At 31.2% G+C, this 16,025-nt stretch overlaps 2 protein-coding genes and 1 long non-coding RNA gene across 4 annotated transcripts; all 3 read right to left on the bottom strand.

Moving 5' to 3' along the window:
* Positions 1-217: 217 nt before the first annotated feature.
* On the bottom strand, positions 218-6,747 carry LOC134271421 (uncharacterized). The gene is made up of 7 exons (XM_062753621.1): positions 6,646-6,747; positions 4,808-4,869; positions 1,508-1,571; positions 1,187-1,403; positions 939-1,058; positions 573-633; positions 218-315 (listed from the first exon to the last, which is right to left on the bottom strand). Exons 1-7 carry the CDS (start codon positions 6,745-6,747, stop codon positions 219-221), a joined length of 723 nt encoding a protein of 240 aa, XP_062609605.1. The 3' UTR covers position 218.
* Positions 6,748-10,125: 3,378 nt separating this feature from the next.
* Positions 10,126-10,967, bottom strand: LOC134271419 (uncharacterized). The gene is made up of 3 exons (XR_009993022.1): positions 10,833-10,967; positions 10,617-10,672; positions 10,126-10,264 (listed from the first exon to the last, which is right to left on the bottom strand). It is a non-coding gene; the product is annotated as an uncharacterized LOC134271419 (long non-coding RNA).
* A 195-nt stretch (positions 10,968-11,162) lies between these two features.
* Positions 11,163-15,020, bottom strand: LOC134271420 (uncharacterized). 2 transcript variants are annotated; one of them, XM_062753620.1, is made up of 6 exons: positions 14,627-15,020; positions 14,362-14,417; positions 13,656-13,778; positions 13,322-13,423; positions 13,079-13,195; positions 11,163-12,926 (listed from the first exon to the last, which is right to left on the bottom strand). In XM_062753620.1, exons 1-6 carry the CDS (start codon positions 14,704-14,706, stop codon positions 12,601-12,603), a joined length of 804 nt encoding a protein of 267 aa, XP_062609604.1. In that variant the 5' UTR covers positions 14,707-15,020; the 3' UTR covers positions 11,163-12,600. The 2 variants fall into 2 exon arrangements, with proteins under 2 accessions (XP_062609604.1, XP_062609603.1); XM_062753619.1 differs by having other exon boundaries at positions 11,165-12,926; positions 13,322-13,429; positions 14,627-15,015.
* Between the last annotated feature and the right edge of the window lie 1,005 nt (positions 15,021-16,025).

Here is a 16,025-nt window from a genome sequence, read left to right as displayed (position 1 = left end):
AATAGGATTTATTAATGGAAATTTGAATCTCTATTAGATTCTCTAGATATCATCCAGTTTGTGTGGTTGCTCAGTTTATAACGGCTTATATTTTTTCTAAAATGCAAAAAGAAAAAGGCAGTTAATATTAAAAATGATTACAAAATGTATCTCAGGAATATTTTTTATTTTATCAATAATATTTCATCAATAAATAGAATTCTTCTTTAGATTTTACCTTAGAAAGATATGAAGGTGATAACTACTATTATAACATGAATAAGCATTGCAACGGTAACACCAGTAATGGTGGCAGTTGATTTCTTAGGATCATCTCTGAAATCAAAACCAAATTATTTTATCCACACCACCATACTTTCAAATGAAACTTATGGAGATAACGAACAGTAAAATTTTTACTTTCAAACTAATAATTAAGGTATTTGCCTGAAATCTCAAATAGTTCCATAATTTGCACAATTATGTTATTAAAACATTAAACAATTATCTTGTAAACACATATCGAAATAGGACAAAAAAGATCGAGTATGATATTTGTTATATGATAATAGATTTAAAAAAATATTACTTACAGCTGCTTTTGAGAATGTTCTGTACCTGTACATGTATTGTTTGTTTCGTAACATATTGAATCTAGAGTAAACAAATATTGAATATTTTATCAAATGTTATGGTGTACATGTAATTTTGACTTAAATACAATATAGGTACAGTATCAAAAACCTGATTTCACTCCGAAGATACAATCAAGATAAACATAATTTTTTCTTGATTCAGAAATATTTTCCTAAGAAGATGGCTGTCTCTCTCTTCAAAAATTATACTTTTCTCTTTGAATAACTTAATAGTTGGACAAGCCCTGGCCACATATATACTTTGGTGAAAAGTGGGGGTATTCAACTTTAGAGCTCAGTAACAACAGATGATATACAGCTTACATTCAAATGTTTCATTGGACAGGTAAGACGGGGAACATGGACTCAATGAAGTGGTACAATTCCTAAAGAAAGAGGGCTGAATAATTTCCCCTAAGGTATTCCATTCCGTGCAAACACCATCTATATGTACATCAAAACTTAATAAAAATAAATCAACATAACATAATTATCATAATATTTTTACAACTGAAAAATACTACTAAAACATTAAAATAAAAACTTATTATAAAATATAGAATTAAACGTACTAAGATTTCTGAATGTGGCGGCACAAACTTCTACAAAACCACCAACATCTTCAGTGGGTACACAATGGTATTCGAGACTTTTTGTACAGTTGTGTTCAATTGTCCAGCACTCTTTTTCCGCTGCAGCCCTTCTCCACTCCGTCTCGTTTTCCGGACAGCATGATACATTTTCGACCGTTTGTGCTGAAGCAGCACAGTGATAGATTGATTTTACGGCCTGAGAGAAATTTATAAATCTGCTATCATTGAATCAAACATGTTTAAAAAAATAATAATTTGAATATATATTTATAAACTATCTAGATCTATTAATACACATACCTTGGAACAGAAAGTATATGTAAGCAACAAAATCGGCAAATTCATTGACTGCTTATTTTTTACACTGAAAGAAAAAAAATGATAAAGTTATAGATGAGTTCTATATATGAGAGGAAGGTAAAAATTTACAATCACCAGGAAAAGTTTTAATGACTGTCAATAAATCTAAATATTTTGAAAATAAAAATGGATGGTTACAGATATTTTTTTCAGATATATGTATACATGTACGTTTATTGTATTTTCTTGGTAAAAGACGGTTTCCAATTCATAATCTGCAGTCCCTTCTAAATTGTTAGTGTATTTATGAAAGAAAACGGTAATAAATTAACATCAATGCCAAAATCTGTATAGAATAGAAAACTTCCAAGTATATTTGAACGCATATTAAGGCATGTGTTTTGCAAACCTTTGTAACAAATGAAAGACGGGTGGAAACTGGTGGCAATTGTATTAAAATCCCTTTGACTGAGGAATAATGATATTAAAAATAAATAAAAAACTACTAAATTAAAAATATAATAAGTAGGGTTTGAAACTCATTACTGTAAGATATACGTCTTAAACCTAACTAGTGCTAATTGTAACGGGGACCGTTACAGATGTTCCCCAAACGCTCCCCATGTCCCTTTACGTGCCTTATTCCTCTTAGACCTTTTTATAAATATGCTAAGTATCCAATGATTTCATTTAAGAATATAAAATTTACAATGATATCAACTATCAACTATATATCGTTTAACGTTTTGCATGCGCGCACACGTACATGTACATACATATGCAAGATGATTATGGCATGTTGGTTAAATGTTTAACATATCTTTCTATCCCGCGAATCAAAGAAAAAAATACATATATAAAGTTACCATTTTTCAATCATATGTCATTTTTTAATATATCGATTCACATTTTATTTCGCTATTTATTTTAACCTAGGGCTCAAAGTTGCTTTTATTCCGACGACAGGGCAGGGTTAAAGTCGACTAAGGGTATCACGCCGATAGCTAACCAATCAAAATGAACTTATTCAATAGTAGTTCCATACATGGAAAAGGGATTTTCCTTTCTGTTCGGAATTTTTGTAATATTTCCTCTCAGGCCATTTTGACAACGCTGGTACCTGTGCCTAGTAAATTTTATATACTTTGTAAATAAATATATAAAGGTTTTTGACCGGAACTATTCATTTTTTCCAATGCATAGGGGGCTACTTTCTGGGGTTTACAAGAGATGTTTAAAAAGACATTCGTGTCAGCTAATGTGACCAATATTGTTTAACACCTTATTAATATTTTTTTCATGAATGCAAATATCTGATTATTTTACGAAGGAGCGTACCTGTATATTGATTTTTAATATACCGAAAATCGCTATTTCTGGGGATTGCGTAATTCTAAAAAAAAATTCAAATAAATTTCAAAGGTAAAATAAACAAAGGATGCTTGGTATTAAAATATTATTTCAAATCAGTAGAATTGAATGCTATTAACGACATCTGAATAAATGGGCTATAAAAGGCTTATATACCAACTTTGTTCATCTGCACTTTAATTTTAAACACGACAGGATTTGTAATTTTTTCTGTATAAATTAATAATTTCTATATACTTTGGAAACTCAAATCAAATATTTTAATACACTTTCCTCGAGCTCTTTTCTGCAGTTTTCCTGAAATTTATTGTGGGTCCGAGGTGTTATTTGAGTTTAACAGTGATTCTCTACGTTGCCATTAATTTGATTTGTTTAGTTGTTGCGGGGGGAAGGGGGGGGGGTATTTTTATTGTTAACCTATTTAACGTTGGAGTTGAATCTTGTATCTTACTCCAAGAACTTAAGATTGATTGTGACATTTGGATGAAAGGTCAAGGTCATTAAAAACCACCACCTCTTTAACTTCTATCCTGCCAACCGAAATAAACTCTGAAAGGTGTTTCTAGATACATGTACATGTACTTCATGTTGCTTTTTACCCTTGGGTCAAGGACAAGGGTTAAGGTCGATTTCAAGTTCATAGGTCAAGGTGATTTTGGTATATAGCTAATATCAACATTTTATTCAGATTACCAGTGACCTTGACCTAAGTTTCAAGGTCAAGGGTCAAAAGATCTGCATGCTTCAGTATGTTACATGTCTTGACATTTAGAAGTTCTTAATTCTGCATGAACATCACAAACTCAAGTATACTGTCGTTTAATGCATTGTGTGCGGGTGCATGTGCATGCACGTCCTTGCATTTACTTTTGATAGTAGTATAATGTAGGCATTCATTATATCTATTCATATTCGAAATTTCACCCTGTATTAGTGAGAACCAAGAAAGTTGTAGGCATTTAAAGTTTTAGCCAATCAGATTGCAGCACACGTGCATGTGCGTGTTTTCATGATTATTCTTATATATCATGCTGTAGATCTTCATAATGTATGGCTATGTTAAAAATTTCAAAGGATTTTGTCAGAAAACAAAAAAGATATTTAGACTTTTAGTTTCAGCCAATCGGAGCGAAGCGCACGTGCATGCGCGTGAGATCTTGCTATTTTGACCATGTCATGATGTCTATACTACTAATATATCCTTATATCATGAGTTTCAAAGCATTTCATCCAAAATTTAAAAAGTTACGGCTATATCTATTATATTGGTCATTTCACGTGTTACGCGTGTGCGCACACGCACGCACGTGCGCGCAAAATGACCTTCGTTCCGCACATCTACATAACATACCTAGTGACCCTAAAAAGGTTTCACCTAGATCGGATGAGTAGTTTACGAGAACACTCGCGGACAAAAAAGTACCGGAGAACAAAGAAAAATTCAGAAAAAGTAAAAACAATATGTTCCCAAACTCCGTTTGGGGAACATAATTACAGTGAGATTTGGTATCATATTATAATCAAAATCACTGAGCCTCCTAAAGCCCATGAACAAAGCATTTACTTTTATGTTATAAATAACAGAAAAAACAGACTGTAATTTGTAAAGGAGGACAATTATAATCATCTGATCAAAGGAGTGGACGTAGCCATGTAAATAAAACTAACATGAGAGCTGCACACCTCGCCTGTAATTTTTCATTGTTAAAATAGAGAAATTACTGAAGATGCATATTTTCAAGTTGATTTGTTAATGTTACATGTATCATAAGTAAAATTAACTTCACTCAGTGATTAAAATCTATATGTATACTTTTCAGATCTTACATCGTTATCATTAAGAACATGTCGGAAAATTTAAAAACAGCATACATAGTTATACATATACATGATCACAAAAGATATAAGGCTGTTTAACACTATACATACCACAAGGCGAACACTGAAGGTGCAATCTTATAGGAGTGTACAAGCATGTGTGACATGAGCATCTATAATAAAGAGGAAGTCAATTAACAACTCTACAAGTGTCAAATCTTTGCTAACATGAATATTTTGTAGATAGTTTCAGTTAAGTGTTCTTAAAAATAAGATCGTCACATGACGAATATGTAATTGAATTCAATAATTGTGTTATGATTAATAATACGCATTTAAAAATATACATCACACAGTTCAAAAGCAATACATGTAATGTTTTTTTTTTATTTTCAACTGGATTCACGTTGAGCATGATGCAATTTTGTACATTGCATCAACAAATAACTAACGTAGATATGTTAGGATGTCGTACAGAGTCATTATAATTATATAGCATACAGTTGTATATCTCAACTTGCAATGACAAATCTACTTGATAATGTACAAGAATAGGGAATTACGGGTTGAAAAATGTCATCATAAATTTAAATAAATTACCATCAGAAACATAAAAAAGGAGGCCAAATATGCATGAAAATTTCGTGCGGCTGCCGTTGTGTTCGGCGAGGCCTATTAAAATTGGGATGGGAATCCTCGTGTAATTTAAATCTATGTCTGCATTTTTGAAGTCTAATTCTACAATTTTATTTCACAATGAAATGGAAAGATAAGGAATCACTGTCTAGTTAGTATAGTATGCCAGGAACAACAACAATAGTGGGAAACATGGGATAATTTATGCATAACGGACTTAGCCCGTTATGCAAATTACCCATGTTTCCCACTATTGTTGATGCCCTGGCATATTATACTGTGATGAAGTTGAATTTAGTTTTTTTTTTCCAATTTTTGTATTTTTTCTGTGTGTGTAAATAGAGTAATTATATCCCGAGTTTGGTTCCGTAGTTGAGAGTGTTCGAAATAAAACTATTTTTTGTATAACCGGTTTGGTCAGGGTGAGTCGTGGCTGTTTGTCAAGAGTTCGGCCACGTTTTGATTTTGTCGTGTAGTCGACGTTTCGTGGCAAATTCCAGAAGTTGGGAGACCTATGAGTCCAAATCTGGAACTAGAGGGACGCAGTGTTCGTAGTATGGAGGCCCAGTGGTGTTATCGATGATGTAACTGTTTTTTCTACGAAGTTGAATGGCAAACTTTCAATTCAGTTTTAAAGAACTAAAACAGTGTGAAAAGTTCATTTAGTTTAAATGGATTTCAGATTTAAAGTTGATAATTAACTAAAAGTTATTGTTTTCTGCGAAAAAGCTACAGTGCTGAACTTTCTTATTTGTTTGTTTTCTCTTATAATTACAACTGATTTGTTAAGGATACACCAAAGGTTTCCAAAGGGCAAAATCTAATTTGCTTGTAATTCCTTCATTAACAAAGATAACATATTAAAAGTATATATCATTTGAAAGCTTATTAAATTCACTATTAAATTATCTTAATTCAAATTTTCATTTTTATCTTATTGAAAAATTATTAATATTTTTGTGTAAATATTAATGCATTTATATTTTATAAATCAACTTTTTTGTATTCCACCTCTCAAAGTCAAAATTTTGCCTCAATGTAGATTAAAGATTGAACTATAAAACCGTATCTCAGATTTTTGATAAATCTTCTTATTCAAAAGTTACATCCATTTGTCTTTCAGTGTTACCAATTTATGAGCCTAATTCCACATTTCCTCCAATAATTCGAGAACTGAGCAAGATATCAAAAATCTGGGACATGGTTTTGTGAACACACATTTGAGACGCATTCTGGCCAGTTTTCAGAGAAATTGGTCAATAAATAAGGGAACTGAATCCTTTCAAATTATACCACCAACTGTCTGATCTTACTTTACAGTAGAGGGCAAAAACCCAGAACACAACAAAGTCTGCAAAAGCTAGAAATATATGACACCTTGGAGATTCAGCTTTGGATAAATGTAACTTATCCATATTTCCTATGCATATTCACAAGAATGGGAGGTTCTATTCTTTATTTAGGTGCTTTTAATGAAGTAAAATGGGTTCAATTCTGAATCAGAAAGATTTCCCGGCAAAATGTGAAGAGCTAAGCTCCACCTCCTATTTCATGGTCATTATAGTGACCTGTTAGATCTCCTTCCCTAAATCTAGAGTCCCTGTAGTTTAATTACTGATAACCTCGGTGTGGCTAGTGAAGAATTTCCCAAGTGGTCACAGTGATTCATTGCTCCTTTCAAAAGCAGGCACTTACTGACCAAATCAGAAGCTTCAATAACGGCACATTCATATGTGTTAGTGTTTATGTTTGATTATTGTTAAATAATTAGAAAACCATTTAATAATCAGCAAGAATTTTTCATGCATTATAAAGCAGTGATCAGCATTATTTTCTTAGCCAAAGATCTCAAAATTGACAAAAAACTTGAAAAAAGCCGTTGGTGTATCCTTAAAACCAGTATTTGATTTATTGGCAATTGTTTTTGTTTCAAGTTAATTAAATCCTTTAATTCATTGTCAATATTATCAAGTTTTGATTTAAAGTTATATTTTGTTTTCTTTGTGAGAGAGGGTACGTGCGTGAGAGTGTGTTTGATTTGATAATTTCTTATTTTGTTTTTTATTTAAATAAATTTATTTTGCATTGTTTATTCTACGGCTTATCGTTTTCTCTACTACCTGCACAAAATCCAAAAGAACTTCATGACATATACTTACTAGACAGTGATTCCTTAATTGAATTTCTAGAAAAAGTCAAGATAATTATACGGTGTTCAGGTTGTTATCTCGTATCCATTAATTGGATATATATATATATATATATATATATATATATATATATATATATATATATATATATATATATATATATATATATATATAGAAAGGACAATGAAATTCACTTTTACATGGATACCCACTTCCGCCCCAACTCTCGATTGGTAGCTATCCTCTGTTAAAACTAATGTCCAATTAACTGTATCTCACTTCTATTTTCAAGGTATCACACCGGTTATTGACCAATCAAAATGAACTTAGTCAAATGTAGGTCCATACATATAAAATAATTTTTTCTTTCTTTTGATGGTTTTTTAAATTTTCTTTTTTGCTATTTTTACAAGTTTGGTACCTGTGCCTAGTAAATTTAATGTACTTTGTAAATAAAAAAAGTTTTTTGACAGGAACTATTTTTTTCAGGACATAGGAGGCTACTTCCTAGGGTGCATCAGACCTGTTTATAAACATGCTGAAAACACGTGGATTTGAGGGTAACCCTGTTTGCAGATGGAAAAAGTCAGAAAATGCCGTGTGGGTACCCTGTTTTTTGGACTCGGCCAATGAGAGAGGTAATGTTTAACAATTTCTGCTAAGTATTTTTTCATGAATAATTTTTCCTGATTTTTAAAGAATTTTTTTCCTATATAGAAACATATAGTGAAAATAATTACCGGTGTGATACCTTGAAATGACCGTGTAGTGTAGGGCAGCGCCGCGAGAATTCCATCGGCATCGAAAGCACGTTTTTAACTTGCCTAGATCATGTAGATAGCCGAGCGGTCTAGCGCGCTGTTCCTGCACTGCTAGGAGACAGATTCCGAAGGTCGAGAGTTCAACCCCGGGCTGGGGCGGAAGTGGGTATCCATGTAAAAGTGAATTTCTCTCTCTCTCTCTCTCTCTCTCTCTCTCTCTCTCTCTCTCTCTCTCTCTCTCTCTCTCTCTCTCTCTCTCTCTCTCTCTCTCTCTATATATATATATATATAGTTCATTTCAAAGACATAAATTGCTTGGTTAGTTTTAATGCGTTTTAAATCATACACGTATGATGATTCATTTTAGAAACTCAATAAATTTTTCATTATCATTTGGCAGTGGAAACGAAAAAAAGCGTTTTTTTATTCTTCTAGTGCTATTTTTCGATACAATAGAATGGTATTTTTTCTATGGGAGAACATCGGACAATAAACTTTCTGTCTGCAATAAAAAAAAATTACCATGGATTTATAAAAAAAAATATGTGCGTTAATCAAAATGATACTTAATTACTCGAATTAGTAAATGTACGAATAATATAGAAATATTACACATGGATATAAGTGATGCAATAATATCAATGTGTTAAATAAGAATTACTTAGCACCAGTAGTACTGTCTGCTCTCCACGCCCAGAATTAAAGGAAAACTCATTTTGTCTGCATTGACATTTCTGCTGGCAATTTATTCCGTAGTATGGGTATGGACAAGTACTAGTCCTACCACATATAGCCAACACCACAATCTACAAAATAAAACTCATTCTTCTAAATACTAGCAATTTAAGTGAAAATGTGACAACAATTTACATTTAGTGTAAAATATGAGCACAAGCATAATTTCATTTTTGTACATTTGAACCATCTATTAATTTATTTAAAGTTTAATTTGAATCTCCGAGTCCTCCGATAAGTAACGTGGGACAAGGCCATAGTCATTTAAGGATTTACAACTTATATTTGACATTTATTCAAATAATTTCCGGGTTTAGTATTCATAATCTTTATACTTTATCAACCTGTTAATGCTAATTTAAGTTGAGATTTTTTATTTCTTATCACTGATAACAGCAAACTGGTAAGCATCTTTATACTTACTGACACAAGATCCATTAGTTTCATTCCACTTCTGGCCAGCACAGCATTTGAAAGGTCTGTAGAAAGCAATATCACACCATTCAATCATTGTTAAATAAACTACCGTAAAAATTCGCAAAATTTCCATGATTTAAGTATTCATGTAAAATAAATACATTATCCGTGAAACTGAACTTTTTTGCCTTTTATTTTCATTAAGAAAGAAATGTCATGTACCCTGTGCATTGAGTGGGTATCCATGTAAAAGTGAATTTCTCTCTCTCTCTCTCTCTCTCTCTCTCTCTCTCTCTCTCTCTCTCTCTCTCTCTCTCTATATATATATATATATATATATATATATATATATAGTTCATTTCAAAGGCATAAATTGCTTGGTTAGTTTTAATGCGTTTTAAATCATACACGTATGATGATTCATTTTAGAAACTCAATAAATTTTTCATTATCATTTGGCAGTGGAAACGAAAAAAAGCGTTTTTTTATTCTTCTGGTGCTATTTTTCGATACAATAGAATAGTATTTTTTCTATGGGAGAACATCGGACAATAAACTTTCTGTCTGCAATAAAAAAAAATTACCATGGATTTATAAAAAAAAAATATGTGCGTTAATCAAAATGATACTTAATTACTCGAATTAGTAAATGTACGAATAATATAGAAATATTACACATGGATATAAGTGATGCAATAATATCAATGTGTTAAATAAGAATTACTTAGCACCAGTAGTACTGTCTGCTCTCCACGCCCAGAATCAAAGGAAAACTCATTTTGTCTGCATTGACATTTCTGCTGGCAATTTATTCCGTAGTATGGGTATGGACAAGTACTAGTCCTACCACATATAGCCAACACCACAATCTACAAAATAAAACTCATTCTTCTAAATACTAGCAATTTAAGTGAAAATGTGACAACAATTTACATTTAGTGTAAAATATGAGCACAAGCATAATTTCATTTTTGTACATTTGAACCATCTATTAATTTATTTAAAGTTTAATTTGAATCTCCGAGTCCTCTGATAAGTAACGTGGGACAAGGCCATAGTCATTTAAGGATTTACAACTTATATTTGACATTTATTCAAATAATTTCCGGGTTTAGTATTCATAATCTTTATACTTTATCAACTTGTTAATGCTAATTTAAGTTGAGATTTTTTATTTCTTATCACTGATAACAGCAAAATGGTAAGCATCTTTATACTTACTGACACAAGATCCATTAGTTTCATTCCACTTCTGGCCAGCACAGCATTTGAAAGGTCTGTAGAAAGCAATATCACACCATTCAATCATTGTTAAATAAACTACCGTAAAAATTCGCAAAATTTCCATGATTTAAGTATTCATGTGAAATAAATACATTATCCGTGAAACTGAACTTTTTTGCCTTTTATTTTCATTAAGAAAGAAATGTCGTGTACCCTGTGCATTGAGTTATAACGATGTCCAAATTGAATAACATGAAAAATGCAAGAAAAAGATCTTTCATCATTCATATAACATCACAAGGAAAATAAAGTGTTTCCACTGTGATATTTTGCAGTCTGATTAGAAATCGAGTATTGTTTGTTTCTGGGACAAATGTGCAGGAAGAGTGAAATTAATATGATTTGTTCTGTAAAGTTAATTGCGGATACAAGCTATTAACTGATTAGGCACAATTAATAGTTTATCAAGTATACATACATTATTAGAATTCTCATAATTCTTATAATTGTCTATGACCAACATCTTGAACTTTATAGATAATTGTAAATTAGATCAACAACAAATCCCAATTAAATAACTTGAGAGTTTACACTAAATAAAGCACATTTATGCATTTATGTTGAACTTCCTTAGTTTGTATAACCTTGCCATGGAGACTTAGCTCGTTTTATGATCAGGGAAGATGAAATAAAAACACTTGTTTAAGAATGAATTATGTTACATGTATTTATTTAGAAAATGAGACAAAGATATATACAAAACAGAGGGTCATTCATAATCATGTAACCATAGTAATAATACATGTAGTGTTGAACATGTTGAACACAATCATGACCACCTATAATACTACATATGAAAATAAATATTTACATAAATCAAGAAATAGGGGGCCAAAGGACTAGAGTTATTATGCAACATACGTACAAAAATCACCGCTAAAACAAATTTCAACGTAAATAGTTTGATTTGAAAAATGTCATTTAATTTAATTTGATAAATGATAAGACACATCATGCAAAATACTAATTTAAAAAAATGACGAGCATCACACAATCATAAAAATATGTGCATAAAATCATATATTATGTTAAGCAAAGTATCAAAGATGGGGCATAAAAAATCGATGGGGCATACAAAATCGTCCCATCCGAAACTGTAACGGAGTTATTAATCTTTTACCACGCACAAAAGCAAAAATTAATTCTAGATCGTACAATTAATTTTTCACATCGAACATTGCAAGAAACCAAAAGTAAAAAGCTTTTTGGTGGAACGGTGGGTAAAAAGAAAAAAATATGACTGGAAAATGTATGTTAAAAAGTCAATGCATGCTGGAAGAATGGAGACCAAAATAATTGATAAAATACTATTAGTATCAGATAACAGGAATACAAACTTGACGAAGAAAGATGTCAGAGTTGTTCTTGCCATGTCAGATGTTTTATATAGATTAATTTAAAATAAGATTTTAACCAAATTGCTTAGCAGATATATTAATTGGAAAATTGAAAGTATAGGACAATGTCTTCATTTTTTTTTCTCCATTTTTCAATGAAAAGTAACAAACATATTCAAAACAAGGACCTAAATATACAGGCTAATTTTGAAAATCTTGAACTTGTATTATAAAAGGATAAATACAAATTACAATAGTAACCTCGATTTGTATGATCATAACATTAGAAGGTAAAATTACTTTCATTAGTCAGGTTAATTCGGTTGGTTTTTTTTTTTTGGAATACTATACACTGCTTTTCTTTTACCCCTCTCGCCCTTGTCACATGTGGGCAAATTTAAAACGGGGAGAATTCGATAAAACACTGTATCATCTCGTAAACAGAACTATGATGGGCGAACTTAAAAGGAGCCAAATCGTTAGCAAAAGTAAATGGGCAAAAATAACTCGGGACGAAAATAACATTGTGTACAGTGATCTCAATATTAGAGCGCTAATCTTGAGTCAAGTTCCTTTTAACACAATTATACCACTTCAGTGTAACATTCATCATTTCCTCTTAGTTTTGAGTAAATCACCTCAGGCATTTGTTGTGTCTTTATGTCTGCTCCAATTTCAGTGTAGATAGAACTTTCAGCATTTCCTTTGCGTACTTTGAGAACCTTGTACACACCATATATACTAATCATCAGGATCACAAGTAGTCCCAGAAGTATGGGGGAAACAATAGTGGCGGTGAACAGAATGGTCTGAGATTCGGGTTTATCGGAGAAATTACCACATAGATTGATTTTTATTATAGTAATGTTCTCCTGTGCTGTTTGTACAGGGGGTTTGGTTTCGGTAATATCTGAAATCATAATTAATTAAGCTTAAAGAACACTTAAATTGTTAAAATATATTATGCCATATATTGGAATTTTGATAACGTAAATGATATATAGATAACATTATTTCATAATATTGAAAAATATCTCGAAGAGATAATATAAAGGTATTTACATTTATCAGAGATACTTGTAAGTGAAACATTGAAGTTTGAGGTAATGAAATTTGCAGTGAACTCTGATGTAAAATTCTCGGTAGTTGTTTCAACTGGGAATGTAGCATCGATCATATCTGAAAACTCAAAATCATTCAAGATCATTCTACATGTATTGATTGCATTAAAATACGTAATTTTCTTTTAATGTCAGGGTTTTCAAAACTTTTTGTATAACCCTCGTTATTAAAGTAAGCGAGTACCTGCATGTTTGACTTTTGCAGCATTAAAATTCCTCGGAAGCTCTGAACTGATGTTCTCAGAAGCCTTTTCTACATGTACTACTGATTTGTCTGTAGTCGTACCTGAAACTGAAATGTAACAAAACTATTCTTGAAATTATCAACTGCATAAATAACAGGGTAAGTCATTTGGTACATTTCCAGAACCTTAACGCGCATGAATAAATCCAGACAATTTGGCCTGGAACCTAAATCCCCACATTAATCAGGCATAACTGTGTCTCGAAAATAAAGTCAAATTCTAAAACAAATACCTTTAAGAAACAGAGAAATCTTTATAATAAAATTAACCCACCACATCCGAGAGCAATGTTACATTTCTCCTTGGTACATTGGCATCTCTTTTGACAATGAACACCATAATAAGGATATGGACAAGTCATGCGACATCCAATGCCTGTGTAACCTACACTGCATACTTAAAATAAAAAAAAGCTTGACTTATATAAATTGGGTATACTTATAATATAGAAATAAGTAAGGATCATTTCCGATGATACTATATATACATGTATATACTTTACCATCGGATATGATGCTTACTTATTTTAATTGTTACAAAGAAATTCACTTAATTACAAGATAATTTGGTGTGGTTAAATAATTAAAACTAATTTAGCTTCAAGTATGATAATAGTTTTTATTCAATAATAAGAACCACTGGAGATGATCATATTTCATATGATCTAGTCAAGACATGTGCTATTGTATTGACGCAATAGTCATATTTTTTCAACAAACATAATGAATAGTGATGCAATTAATTTTCTTTTCTTATCTTTTAGATTAAAATGTTGGGTGAAACCAAATCAACATATTTATCAAAGTGCATGATGTGTTATCGAAAAATTATATATTTCCCTTCTATGGTGAAAAATATTCAGGTATCTTTTTTAGATACAATGTACTTGCTCAATATTCTTTGGACCACACCATTTCATTTCTTATACAAAATCATGAACATTGTATAGAAATACTGATTTGTGTACATATTTACTTACTCATACAAGATCTTAATGTCTCACTCCACTTGTATCCGAAACAGCAACGGAACGATCTGCAAAGATGCATTTGAATTATTAATTAATTATTAATTATTAATGAAAGAATAAAAAAAATAGTAGACTATTCTTGTTTCGAGACAAATTCAAGATTGATGTTAAATAAAAATTTCAAAACACATTTAAAACAAGATTTAATGGAAAGGATAATGTTCCTTTATTTAATGATCCATATATTTTAATTCATCTTTAAAAATAAGTATACCCTCTGCATTGCCTCGAGTCCACGTTCCAGATACATGTAACGAATAGTAAAAAATCCAAAGACAATATTGTTTTCTCCATTGCAATGCAGTTATGTATATATACGGTTGTACATACATATACAGCTGGAAATTACTGAAATAGTATTGAACACTATCTTTCTTTTTCACGCTTTTTAAGTAGATTGATGCTGTTCTCTTGTGACTTTTTACATTGTGATCACATGTTTCAACTGACTAACAAATGCATGCGCGACGAATACAAAATTTCTTTAGCTAATGTTCCTTATGTTATTTTAATCTTAAAATTCTTTAATTGGTGTCTGTATAGATATTCCGTTACCTTGAAATAATAGTTTAAAGAGAGGGAAACAAATAAAGCAAAATTTTTTTAATGTACTTTTAAACGTCTTCTGAACACCGAAAAAGAAAAACGAATCAATGGGTATAAAAGTACAATGAATAATATGGTTTCACACCTAAATGTAAGCTAAATGAGAAGGAAGCCCCCCCCCCCCCCCCCCCGAAAAAAAATCAGAAATATTTTTGCGTCAGTTAAAAGATCAAAAACTTTGTGCCTTTAGGTACCATGAATTGAACAACTATAGATTAACAAGAAGCCATAGTACTGTATTGTCCGTCAGCCATTTTTCCTTTATTTATATGTCTTTCTGTTTATCATATCAACACTTTTCTTTCTCATTGTAACACACAACAAAATCCATTTTAGAAATAATAACTGTAAATTAATTTGATGTTTGTTTATCGATAAGCTAATTACACAGTTAAAAAAGAAATATTTTGGATGTAAATTTAAAAAAAAATGTATGTAAAATGTAATATTCTCATTGACCCCTTGTACAATTTTAAAATATGCCAAAATTATCCAAGAAAATGTAAATACTAAAGAGGTAGAGCCACTTTGGGCCTTATTTGGCCCTGGGGATTTCTGAAAATTCAAAACCACTCAGTTTAGGTTGCAAATGCAGTATTTATCACTTGGACTGTTGGTGACCACGTATCTATCAATTGTGACGTAATTTCACATCTAGTCAATGCATTATGACGTCATAAAATGCGTCATTTTCCTCATATACTGTAAATTCCTTTGAAAATGACCTAAAGTTGAAGCGTTTTTTCAATATTTCATATAGAGCACAACCTCTGATCCAAAATATGCCAATACATAATGAAAGGCCTATTTCTGAAGATCAAAAAACATGTTTTATTTGGATCGTGGGCTGTGCTCATATTTTAATTCTTTGCTGAAGGTAGTCAAATACGCATATTTTCTGCAAATTTCAAGAACATTGCAATATCTCAAAGCCTGTTTTCAAATATTTGGATTCTCAAAACGAAATTTCATTATAGAACATGAAAGCTCCAAGTGTCTACTTTATT

The sequence above is a fragment of the Saccostrea cucullata genome, unplaced genomic scaffold, assembly GCF_032062105.1.
Source record: "Saccostrea cucullata isolate Sc308-1 unplaced genomic scaffold, CSIRO_AGI_Scuc_v1 ctg8980, whole genome shotgun sequence".
In the NCBI taxonomy this organism is placed as follows: Eukaryota; Metazoa; Mollusca; class Bivalvia; order Ostreida; family Ostreidae; genus Saccostrea; species Saccostrea cuccullata.
Note: the sequence above shows the minus strand (reverse complement) of the source record. Positions and strands in the feature narration are given on the sequence as shown.

Excerpts from the sequence above, each read along its gene's own strand:
- LOC134271420 (XM_062753619.1), bottom strand. The coding sequence starts at position 14,706 with ATGGAGAAAACAATATTGTCTTTGGATTTTTTACTATTCGTTACATGT. Across the intron at positions 14,418-14,626 it reads GACTCGAGGCAATGCAGAGG|ATCGTTCCGTTGCTGTTTCG; the intron begins GTATACTTATTT and ends GCATCTTTGCAG. Across the intron at positions 13,430-13,655 it reads TAACATTGCTCTCGGATGTG|TTTCAGGTACGACTACAGAC; the intron begins GTGGGTTAATTT and ends GTTACATTTCAG.
- LOC134271421 (XM_062753621.1), bottom strand. The coding sequence starts at position 6,747 with ATGGATAAGTTACATTTATCCAAAGCTGAATCTCCAAGGTGTCATATA. Across the intron at positions 1,572-4,807 it reads CCTTCAGTGTTCGCCTTGTG|TGTAAAAAATAAGCAGTCAA; the intron begins GTATGTATAGTG and ends TTTTTCTTTCAG. Across the intron at positions 1,404-1,507 it reads CATATACTTTCTGTTCCAAG|GCCGTAAAATCAATCTATCA; the intron begins GTATGTGTATTA and ends AATTTCTCTCAG.